Below are 12,198 nucleotides of genomic sequence, written 5' to 3'. Positions count from 1 at the left end.
TGATGCCTACCCCACACTCCCCCATACTAGGGTTAGTTTTTACCTAGCTCCCGTTTTAATGATAAGCTTCCTAGTTTAGCAGCAGGACTAAGGATAGACAAGTGGTTCTAGTTTTAGCCTATCAAGGGATCGTCAAAAATGCAGGTAGCTTTGTTTTAATTTTCAAATAATTGCTGGGCAGGTTTTGTGTGTGCCCCAAACCCCTGGGTCAAGTACTGGCTCCCTAGAACTAAACCCTAGGAGAGAGAGAAAAATCATTATGGGCTTGATTCGTCTCTCGGTTGTAACGGTCTTGTTGCGTTTCAGATGCACCTGTCACAATAATGTGTCGACAGAGGTACAGAGATGGAGGTGGCGAGGAGTCCTGTGGCACCTTATAGACTAACTGAAGTGTTGGAGCATAAGCTTTCGTGGGCAAAGACCCACTTTGTCAGATGCATCTGACAAAGTGGGTCTTTGCCCACGAAAGCTTGCCCACGAAAGCTTATGCTCCAACACTTCAGTTAGTCTATAAGGTGCCACAGGACTCCTCGCCACTTTTGCAGATTCAGACTAACACGGCTACCCCTCTGAGAGGTGGACGTGTCTTTCTCCATCTCCTGCACAGTGTCCCTGCGCTGGGGGTCAGATCTATTTTGAATCCTTCGGAAGTGGCGTGACTTACTGTCAAACACTCTCTCTGTTTAATCCCACGCAGTGACACCGATTATTATTTTGTGTACTAATTGCCACCCACTGTGACATTCTGGTTTCTCTTCCTTGTGCCTTCTTGGTGAGCCTGCCTTTGTGTGAGCAGTATGTTGCCATGCCTTATCGGTAGTCTGTGGAAACACATACTTACCTTAATAAACACACACAGCTCAAGAGCGAGGCTGACATTGCTGTACTAGCTGGGTGCTTTTTGCCCCGAGCTTGGGTGGAGGGGGCAACAGGCAAACAGTTTTCTTACGTATTTAGTCACCCTAGGAAAGGAACTCTTCCCAGAACGTCTGTCTGTCATCTGAAGTCCTGCCCTGGGGAAACTTGTCTGCTTAGTTTTTCACATTGGGTGCCACTGTCTGCGTACATGAGTGGCCCTTGTGCATTCTTTTGCATGGGGACACAGAGTCTGGATTAAACCCAGTGCCCTGGTGTCTGTGTTTCACACTCTGGAGAAGGATGCATTTCCTACCCCGTGTGCTCCATTTAAAGGCACTGAGTGTCAGAAGCTCTGGACCCACTCTTTCCTCCTCCCTCCCCCACAATTCCAGCAGAAGTTGCTGAGCGCCCCTCTAAATCCAGCGAGCAAGGGCTTACGTGCAACAAGGGGGTATGTGCATGTGTGCTTTTAAACCCCTTAAAAGTGAAACCAGACCAGTGGAGAATCTGGTCACCCTGCGATGCCTCGTGTCCGGAACTAAGTGGTTTCGTTCCTAATCCCCAACCACAGACTCACTTGAGTCTTTGCAACTTGCACCCTTAGAAAACCAGATGCTGGTTCCATGGGGTTCTCATCTGCCAAAATGGGGAGAGAGGGAGACAGAAGAAAACAAAAGAGGTGTTTGTTGTTGCTTCCCACCACCAGTGTGAATGTGGGAATTGCCTGGATTGTCTAGTCCAGGGTCCTGTCTCTGACAGTGGCCAGCACCAAATGCTGTAGTAGTCAGAAATGGGATAATCTTTTCATTGCTTGTCGTCCTGCCCTCTGGATCGGGGCTCCACGATGCGCAGTTCTGCACGGCTGTGGGGAGAGAGAATCCATGCTCCAGAGACTCCCGGTCTAAATTGACAAAGGGAAGGGAAACTGAGGCACAGAGTGGGGAAAGTAATTGCCAGAGTCATGCAGCAGGCTAGTGACAAAGCCAGGAACAGAAGTCGGGTCTATCGCAGTGCAGAGCTCTGGTCAGTGGAACATGCTTTTAACCATAAAACAAAATTTCTTGGATTTTGTGAGAGAGCAGTCCCCCCGCTGGCCCTGTGCTCCCCACGGCCTTTCAAAGCAGCAGCACCGCATGGAGCTGACTCCAGGCTCCACATGGCACTGCAGCTTTGATAGAGGCAGAAAGGGGGGGGGGGGAAGCAACTAGTCGACTAGCATGTCAACTGTCTGGTAAGCATTTTCTTAACAGATAGTCGACTAGTTGTTCACATCCCTACTCAGGCCAAGATTTTTCTAAGGGGATGGCTGTCTAACTTGAGATGCCTTAAAGGGGCCTGATTTTTTTTCAGGCCTGGAAGTTGGGCTCCTTAAATGTGTGTCAGGTTGGGACCCGAAACCACTGGTCCCTTTGGAGAATCTTGGTCAAGCTGGAGCAAGCTGTGGAGTCGTTGCCCAAAGAAACAGGTGGGGAGCCCCATCCCTTAAGGCCAGTAGACTTTTAAGTGATGCAGTAGTGAAGAATATGCCTGCTTTGGTTCCCAACAGAGAGGGGATTCATGGGTATATCCCAGCTCTTGATTTCAGCCAGGGCCAACTCCTGGCTTCTGAAACCATTGGAAACTGTCCCTTTGGGTCCAGTAACTCAGGCTGTCTCCACTGGGCTGCCATTTTCCACCCTTGACATCTAAAATAAAACAAAATGTGAATTAAGTGTGTCAGGAAATCTGACTTGCAGAGCTGAATGGCTGATGGGGCGACTGTCCGCTCCCAGCTTTGCCACCACCTTGGCGTGTCTTGGAGGAAATCTTTCACCTTCGCCTTCCCTGTGCAAGTTTGGGGGGGGGTTGGCCTCTGTTCCGTACTTTTCCTGTTTTTCTCCCTCCATAGTTACTTTTTGTTAGGGATTTGGAATTGTTCCTGGGGACAGGAAGGAAGGCAGGCGGAGACTCGGTAGAGTTGGAAGAATATACATCCATCTGCTCTGCTTCCTGACACTATTGTTCTGATACTTGAGCGATTGGCAGGGCTGGAGTGGCTGGCTGGAGGCTGCCATGGACTTGGTGCTGTAGAAGTACATAACTCACAGTGAAGGATGTTGGCCCTGTCTCTCCCTCCAGTCGGTGTGACCAGTGGAAGGAAGTGGGAATCAGGATCTTTGGGTTCCTTTCACAGCTGCCCTTAAATTTCTGTGCCTCAGTTTCTCTCCCTGTATAATGGAGTTGGCTCAATCACCCTCCTGCCTTCTATGCTGGTACCCTAAGATCCTGGGATAAAGGGAGCTGTGTATGTGTGAGTGCTGTATTGGCAGTGATTGGGCTCCCACAAGTCCCACTGACTTGAAAGCAAGTAAAGACAAGTGCTTCATACCACTCAGGGCATGGCCTGCCTCTTGCCGGGTAGAGCTTGTTGCTGCTGCTCTTCCGATCCGCTGCCACCGCATATTCTGCATCCAAGGACTGTTCCGTTTTGGCTCTAGTGACCATCAGTTCAGTGTCTTGGTGTCTCTCCCATGCTCCTGTTCTGTGTTAATCTCTGAAACGGGATTTAGTTAAAGCACCTCTCTGCCTCCAGCATCTCTGCAGGCCCCATCTTCTTTGCAGGACTGGCTGTCAATGTTCCCTCTAATCTTTTCCATCCATATGCAGAATAATTTTATGTGCACTGAGACATGTACACCACCAGTAGAAACAAACTGGGTAGCATTTGAATCTCTACTGAGCAGCATACAGGGAACCCTGCTGGCTGCTGCTCTCTGCACAGTGAAATGCCGCCCTTGGAGAACAGACAACAGCGGGGCTTGGGGAGGGGAGGAGCATAATCTAGCTGGGTAGGCTTCTGTAAGGTTTTCACCTCTTGAGGTGCTCACTCGGTAAGGCTGACCCCACGTGCTGCTCCAGATGCAGCTCCTGTTGATTCCCTACTGGTACCTTAGATAAGTCAAAGGGTGTTCTACATTCCTAGCACCGTTTGTGACTTGTCTACCAAGGGTTTATGCTAGCAGTAGCCTAGACCTGGTATGTTGTTACACAGGGCATCTTCCCTGTATCCTTGGACCATGGATAGCACAGGGATGGAATTGGCTCTTATTAGAGTAGAATGGTCTCTCAAGACAGCTTCCTGACCATTGCAGTTGAAAGGAAAAGGCTTAGTGCCTGTGTGTGGATGGTGTGGGGGACAATCCTAAAGGCTAGAGAAAACGAAACTCTGCTGCTTGTATTGCTGCTCTCTGGTATTGCATGGAAATTCCCCTACCCCCTACCGCCAAGGAAACCTGTTGCGTTGCTTATTCTTATTTTAAACTAGAAGAAACAAGGGGAAGCTTCTGCTTTTGTGTTTGATTCACAGAAATGAAGGGGTTTTTCCTCTCGCTAAGAGCGGGGTTTTTTTTTTTGTTTCCTTTCAAACAAAGTCACATGTTGTGGCTTATGTAAGAGGCTCAGAAGTTAACTGCAGTTCATGCTGACAAACTCAGACTTCTGCTTCAGTGAATGATTGAAACCGAACTTGGGGGAAATAGGCAGCAGTGGAACAGATTTCTAGAGGAAGTTTCCTGGCTTTCTAAAAAGGACTCTTCCCAAGTTACCAACGATTGAGCACCATCTAGAACAGGGCACAAGAAATCTTACATTCACTGATCTTGAAAAAGTTACATTCAGCTTAAGCCAAAGTCCATTGTACTCAATGCAAAAGACTCCCAAACTTCAATGAGCTTTGGACCAGGCACTTAATTTTGTCTACACTAGCATTCTCAGACTCTTAATTCTTAACAGGTGCAGAACTACTGGTGGAAGGTGAACTGTGTAGACAGAGGTTAGATGAGATGATGGTAAACACTCCTGAGTTTTGGTCAATGTTCCCTCTAATCTTTTCCCTCTGTGTGCAGAATATATTTTTATATGCACTGAAGTATGTGTGAATGTGCACTACCCGTAGAAACCAAAAACCTAGCTGTGGGTGTGCTGCTAATCTGCTGGGCTGCATTTGAATCTTTCCTGAGCGGCCGCACAAATGCACAGCTTACAGGAGCACTGGTCTTGGCCTATATTGTAGCCTGTACCTCTACTGCTTATGGAGTGGCTGCATTTATTTGAAATTGTAGATCCAGATCTACCCTGACATTGTAACCACTCCTTTGCCTTATTTTTCCTGTCTGTGTCATCCCGTGAGGAAGGTGCAAGGCATCGTTCACTTAGGCCAGGGCTATTCAATACGCAGCCTGTTTTTGCGGCCTGCGGGTGGGAGCCAAAACAAAAAAGGAGTCAATATAATGGTCTTCTGTTGTTAAGCGTTTTAGTAGTTAAATTCCTGGACTGTCATTGCTCATTAAAAGTGCTGTCAGTATGGGTGGAAATCAGGTAAATATTGCATTGTATTAATATCCGCAGAACTGACTTAAGTGGGGCCTGTGTGTTGTGTAGTCTTGCCTTAATCTTTGTATTCATGCCCGTCAGTGTGAAAGAAGCTATTTGCATGAATACGCAACTTAATTTGTGGCCCTCGGCATGTGCTGTGAGTATCATTGTGGCCCCTGGGGCTTCCAAAGTAAAGTAGCCCTGACTTAGGCTCAAATAATAAACAGTAATGGGTAATGAATAAAGCTCATGATACCATCATGGTTTGTTAGTTAATCTTTAAGGTGCTATTTTTCCAGTAATGGGTTTGTAAAGCCTGTGAGTTCTCCAGCTGAAAGATGTTGAAGTGCAGAAAGAGTCGTCTTATTTTAATCCAGATGCTATCCAGGATGCCTCGGTGGAAAAATAGCTTCTCTAAGCACCTGTGTCTGTCATCCTGTATTGCAGCCGGATACCTTTTTAATAGTGCATTAGCTGTATTTATTCAGGGCTCAGTGTGAGCTTATGGGCACTGAAAATGTTAACTGGTCAGGGCTGGAGCAGTTCCCCGCCACTGTGAGCAGGGGGCTGCTCTGGCCCCATGTAGCCTGCCACAGACAGGAGCTGCTCCAGCCCAGCCGGGACAGCCTCTGTCCTTGGCGGAGGTTGGAGGGGGGGACTCCAGCCTAGCCAGGCTGGAGCGTCCTCCCACCCCACTGCCCCTTTAATTGGTTAACCGGTTAAACATCACGTTGAACCAGTTAACCAATTAAACTGGATTTTACATCCCTAAGGGCATGAGTTAACTCTTAGGACTTGGTAATTGTATATTTAATTGTTTTCTTTCTCACATTAAGGATGTCAATGGTTAAACAGTAAACATCACCCTTATATGGTAATAATTAACGGTTAATTAACTGCTCCAGCCTGGCTGGGCCTGCTGCACAGCTCTTGGGCAAGAGGCGTTTCAGCCTGGATGGTGCAGCCCCATCTGTGACGGACTCCCAGCCAGGCCAGAGCAGCCCACCTCTGTTTAAGCAATTTACCAGTTAAATGTAACATTTCACTAGTTAGGGATGTAAAATCCTGTTTAATCCGTTCTCGCATGCAGCAGCTTCATCAAGCTCACACTTAAATTAAGTCACACACTTCCTCTCCTCCTCCACCTCTAGTTGATGGGTCTCAATGAATTTTTTAAAAAACGAACTTTGGTGATGCTCGGTTTGATGTTTGCCTATGTTGGAGGTGCTCGGTTTGGTGTTTGCCTCGTTCTCCTGGTTGGCTAAGAAGACGTGACAAAGTTGGTTTCACTGTCGCTCCTCGGTTGGGGTGGTTCTCCCTTCTTGGTGATGTGGTTTGCAAACACTGCAGAGGAAGGTCTGTTCATAAACCACTGTTGCCATGGGAATTTTACAATATGTTTTGGAAATCGGGTGGGTTTTTTTGTGTGGTTTTTGTTGTTGTTGTTTTTAGCCCTGTGTAACCTGCATTTGAAGCTGATCTTGAGAGCCATGTCTCTCTTGACTCTAAATATTCTACGAGGAGACTGCAGTATGATCCTGATGGTAGAATGACACACTCTGATTTATTTACAATGACACTTTTTATTAGACCTTGAAAACACTAGTCCCAAAGGGTATGTCTACACTACCCTCCTAGTTCGAACTAGCGGGGTAATGTATGCATACCGCACTTGCTAATGAAGCCCGGGATTTGAATTTCCCGGGCTTCATTAGCATAAGCGGGGAGCCGCCATTTTTAAATCCCCGCTGCTTCGAACCCCGTGCAGCGCGGCTACACGGGGCTCAAACTAGGTAGTTCGGACGAGGGTGCCTATTCCGAACTACCGGTACACCTCGTTTCATGAGGAGTAACGGTAGTTCGGAATAGGAACCTAGTCCGAACTACCTAGTTCGAGCCCCGTGTAGCCGCGCTGCACGGGGTTCGAAGCAGCGGGGATTTAAAAATGGCGGCTCCCCGCTTATGCTAATGAAGCCCGGGAAATTCAAATCCCGGGCTTCATTAGCAAGTGCGGTATGCATACATTACCCCGCTAGTTCGAACTAGCAGGGTAGTGTAGACATACCCAAAGCTATCTAATGCAGATCTCAAGCTCCTCGCCATGTCTTGTCGATGGGGAAACCAAGGCACAGAGAGGTGAATTTGCTTGCCCGAAATCATCCAGAAGGCCATTGGTAGAGCCAGAAATAGAACAGTCCTGGTCCTGTGCTCTATCCACTAAGCTACACTGCTTCCAGCATTTTAAGCCACCATTTTTAAAACTGCTTCCACTTTCCCAGCAGTCCAAGCCATCTGGGGGTGAATGTCTCCATTTATTTTCCTCTCAAGGTTTCACCGCTAGGGATCTTAGAGGCCTTTTCAAAAGGTCTGCAGTTTGTGCACAATTGTACAATCAGCCCCTACCTAATTAAGCAAATGTGGGTTTCCCATATGCCTTGAAATCATAGATCCTTTGGAAATGTAGCTGTCCGAGGAGGATAGGATTATATGATGAACTAGAAAGACAGAAAGCAACGGCCAAGCACATCAGAAGGGAGCACTGATTTCTGAGAGTTCCTTTTTTGGGTTCCCAGCGTGACTCACTTTGGGATATATTTTCAGGAGTGCTGAGCGGTGTTCCCTGTAAGCTGAGCTCTTGGGAGAGAGATTCAGATGCTGCCTCACAGATTCAGATCCACACCACTCACCGCCAGCAATGTGAGTGTCTACTGGTGGTGCACATCCACACATGCCTCAGTGCACATAACAAAATTTATTCTGATCATAGATGGGGAAAAAATTAAAGGGAACACTGGTTCCATCTGAGGTCAGTGGAAATTGCAAGGTTCAAGCCCATGAAGTCTTAAAAGTTGAGCTACTTGGGGAAAACACAGCTGCAAATGTCTTGCCGGAAGCCGCAGAGGGAGTAGGTGAGAGAGGAACTTAGGAACTCCAATCATATCGTGGTTAGATTACTAGATCTCGCCTGTCCCAGTCCAACTTCTTGTCCTTAAATCGCAGAGTAAGGGGAAACATTAGTGCAGGTGTCAGTTTGGGCCTTAGCTGTCTCCTATGTTTCTGCTTTGTTTAGCTTCCTTAGTTTCTGACCAACGCGTGCAGAACGTACAGTCAGTAGGAAAATGTGGGGAGGAAAGAGGAAGTGATACCCAGAGTAAAGCTTTAATATTTCAGAGAGTGCCAGGCCCTTGGTACATGCCTCTCCTAGACCCATCGGATATCCGTTCACTTTGCGCGTGGTTTGGAATGGGGATAGCGCGAAAGTCATCGGAAAAAAAATTACTGAATCAGCTGGGCTCAAATTAGGAAGGAAATGGAGTTTGCACATACATGCTGCAAAGCAGGGCATTCCCTCTGCATGTGACACGGAACTCGTGAGTGGGATCAAGTGCTGAGTCGTTACATTGCTTTCCCTTTCAGCTGTACGACAACTCTGCGAGTGATTCACGGATTAGCCACTGAAAATTTTGTACTTACCAGTGTCTGACTGTTTCTTTTGTAATTGGGTGAATTCAGTCTTAGCAGTCATTCCGTCTTCTGCATTAGGAATTTAAGAGCAGAACTTGGTTCAGCCACTAAAGTGGCATAACGAAGGGTTGGGACCTGACAGCAGGTACTGAGTACCTCTAGATCCCCGTTCACTTTGCTGGGAGATACAGCTGCTCAGCATCTCCTGGGATCAGGCCATAAATCCAATGTAACCCGGTTAACACCAGACTTACATCAGTGTAATTAGCAGAACTTGCTCCACAAGTTAGATTATGGTGGTTGAACACAAGGCAACGCAGAAACCCATCCACCTCGTGTGTGTCTGTGCAAATGGATAGTTGCTTTCTGCAGCAGGTTTTAGCTTCTTCTGAGATATACGGCCACTCCTGGAGAATATGAACCCGTACGCTGGTCTGGTGGAAAATTGTATCGGTTACAAGAAACATCAACAGTTTGGGACAAACCTGTCTGGCTGAAATGGTTTTTAAGATGTGTTTCATAGCAATCTTTTTAGGCAGACTGGGCCTAAGAGTAGATATGAGACTTTTCTGGTGTAATGAATGCTACTCTAAGATTTATGCCTTGACTACAGAAGAGCATTCACTTCTTTCAGATGCCCATTCTTATGACCACGTTTCCACTGCACTGGTCCCCATCTAAGGCTTTGTGTGGACATTCTTATTCCAGAATAGGAGTGGCTTGTTCTTGAAGCGAAGCCAAGTACAACCACAGGTGGAGTTTTTCAGGAATAGCTATTCTTGAAAAACTCTGTGTAGACAAGTCCGCAGCTGGGAAGTTAATGCCTTGTGAAGTCAATGTGTGGCAGAGCAGAATGAATAGACCACACTGTCTGCAGTATGATGCAGGTGGCTGCCTGCAGGGATTGGTTAAGGATAGCTCCTTCCTTGGTTTCTGAGGGACTTGTTTCCTGCGGGCTCTGCCAAAGGAGCCTAGGGAGTTCCTTGGCTGGGAACTCCAGGTTTTGCAGAAGTCGTGAAGTAGCCTTAACCACCATGTGCGTGACTCCCCAAACAGAGCTCACTTGCGGGGAGCATCAAACCCAATCAGATGCCCAGGTTAAATAGGTGTGACTGGGATCAGTTTGTGTCTGCGTAGGGATGGGGCGGAAGGGATATTCCAGCATCAGAGCAGCTGACGGGCCTGCTCCTGTGGGAGCCAGCCCTTGGAAGGATGTTCTCCTCACTGGATTGGCAAAAGGTATCTCCGTCTCCTCAGCAACAGGCTCTCGGAGCCGGCTGCCGAGCCCGGCTTTTCAGCTTGAAAGTGGGAGCCAAAAGAGCCTTGCAAGCTGCCACAGGAGCTGGCTGCTGCACAGTGGGCTGGGGCCAGCCCGTTGCTTCATGCACGCGACCCCAGTATTGCCTCAGTTTTGTGGGGTTTTCTCCTCCGAGGCATGTGAAGGAGTGACCGGCCCGGGTTCGAGAAACGATGGTGCAAGGGGTCCCTGTGGCAGCTTTCCTGCCTTTTCCCTAGGGGTGTGTTCATAAACCCAAGGGCAGTACCTGCCTGCGTCAAGCGCACCCGTGGTGGGGGCTCTGTTAACTTCAGTAGCTGTTGTGAGCCCAGTGTGCAGCCCCACAGGAACTAGAAAGGCCGTCGCTAACCGTGGTTCCTCTTGCTCTTTTGCTCCCGCTCTGCCGTGTCCCAGCCCGGCTTTCTCTCTCTGTTGATGTGCTCACTGTGTGTACACAGGAGGGACTTGGCCGCCAGCCGCCCAGCCTGGGTCAATGTCTCCCTCAAACAGGCTTAGCCAGGTAGAGTTGTCAGGCGTGTTCTGCAGAGAACAAGGGGCAGGCTCATTGCATGTCAACGTTTCCCATCGTGGGCCGGGAAAGGGGAGGCAGGAGGGATCCCCCGTGGCTTAAAAGGATCCAGATAAAGCCTCGTAGAGGGAACTTTGCCTCTCTCAGCTGCTGTGGAGCCATTGTGGGTAATGGAGCTAAACTGGCCTCCCTGGGCTAGAGTCCTAGAGCTCAGTCCAAGGCTGCTTTGCAGCTCATGCCAGCCTGAGGGGGCTTGGACGGGCAGGCAGAAATTAGAGCAGCCCTCAGAGCTGTCCTGACCAGTGCCCTGGACAGGACAGGCCTCAGGATCAGTCAGATGTAAGCTGCCATGTTGATCCCCAGGTCCCCCCCTTCACTCCTCCCCCCCCCCCCCCCCCCGTGTCCTGTCTCTGAGGGGCAGGATGATCTTTTGGATAAGCTCTAAGGCTCGCAGTTGGGCCAGTGGTTTTGATTTCTAGTGGAGCTGAAGCCCGCCTCTGTGGCCTAGACACAAGGCACTTAGCCCCCCCGTTTTCTAAGTGGCTGCTGCTTTGGGGTGCTCTACTTGAGAAAACAAAGGCCTGAGGTTGAGCCATGCCGGGGACCCACAGCTCCTGTTGACATCAGCTGGATTTGTGGATGCCAAGTGCCTCTGAAAATCAGACACAAGGCACCTCAGGTTGGGTATTTGAGAACAGCCACCCAAAAATAAGGGGGCACTGAAATGTGGGGCAGGTCCCTGATTTGCACAGAGGGGATCATGGCACATCTGCCTCACGTTTGGGGTCAGAGTGGCTGACGTTACTATTCACAAATCTCTTCCTGGACACTAGTTGGTGCTAGCAAGAGAAGGGCCTGGATGCCTGGTGATGGGCCCATTAGAAATGCCTGGAGGTGGGGGCAAACCTGTCAGTGGTGTGTCACTGCAGCGCCTTCTAGGGAAGCGTCAATTCAGTGTCTGGAGTTTTCTGTGCTCACCTGCCAGCCTCCCAAGCGCACACCCTGCTCTCGGTGCCGTCCCACGCTCGCAGGCAGAGCAGGGGGTCCCTGTTCCTCTTTGCACTGCAGAGCGGTGGGGGGAAGAGGACAGAGCGTGGTGTTCTCATGTGCAGTTACTGGAGGGACTAGGGGCTGGAATGGGCAGCAGCCAGTCAGGGAAGGAGAGTGCAGAGGGAGGAGGCCTCCTCTGATCTGCAGTGGGGTGGAATCCCCCCCCCCCACATGCAGCACTCTCGAGCAGCGTTCCCTCAAATGTTTCCCATCCGCATGCAGAATAAATTTTATGTGCTCCAAGGCATGTGCGGATGTGCACCACCACTAGAAACACATGGTGCTGGCGGCGAGTGACTGAATGCTCTGCTAATCATGTGGGTGGCATTTGAATTTCTCCTGGGGGGCCACCCAGCCATTCCCTGGGACAAGATATTCCCCCCCTCCCCTGCCATGAAGGTAACTGCTGTGCTGCCTCTCCCCATCGCAGAGCTCCACGCAGGAGATCGGAGAAGAGCTGGGCGAGGGTGTGATCTACAGCATATCGCTCCGGAAGGTGCAGCTCCACCACACAGCCAACAAGGGGCAGAGATGGCTCGGGGTAAGCGGTGCCCAGCCTCCCTTTGCCTTCAGAGACTCCAGCCATGCTAATCCCCCCTCCTCCACAGGCGTGTGCTCCTTGTGCCTTCCAAGCCTGGCACCGCTCGCTAGGGCTCCCCAAAAGGGG

At 49.5% G+C, this 12,198-nt stretch overlaps 1 protein-coding gene across 4 annotated transcripts in view; it reads left to right on the top strand.

The window, feature by feature from the left end:
• Window positions 1-12,198, top strand: part of RALGDS (ral guanine nucleotide dissociation stimulator) — a 116,915-nt gene that overhangs the window by 87,524 nt on the left and 17,193 nt on the right. For all 4 annotated transcript variants that reach the window (XM_006136834.4, XM_006136833.4, XM_006136831.4 and 1 more), the window contains exon 2: window positions 11,962-12,072. In XM_006136834.4, coding sequence (XP_006136896.2) covers window positions 11,962-12,072 — 111 coding nt within the window. The remainder of the gene's footprint in view (window positions 1-11,961; window positions 12,073-12,198) is intronic.

The sequence above is a fragment of the Pelodiscus sinensis genome, chromosome 22 (assembly GCF_049634645.1).
Source record: "Pelodiscus sinensis isolate JC-2024 chromosome 22, ASM4963464v1, whole genome shotgun sequence".
Lineage (NCBI taxonomy): Eukaryota > Metazoa > Chordata > Testudines > Trionychidae > Pelodiscus > Pelodiscus sinensis.
Note: the sequence above shows the minus strand (reverse complement) of the source record. Positions and strands in the feature narration are given on the sequence as shown.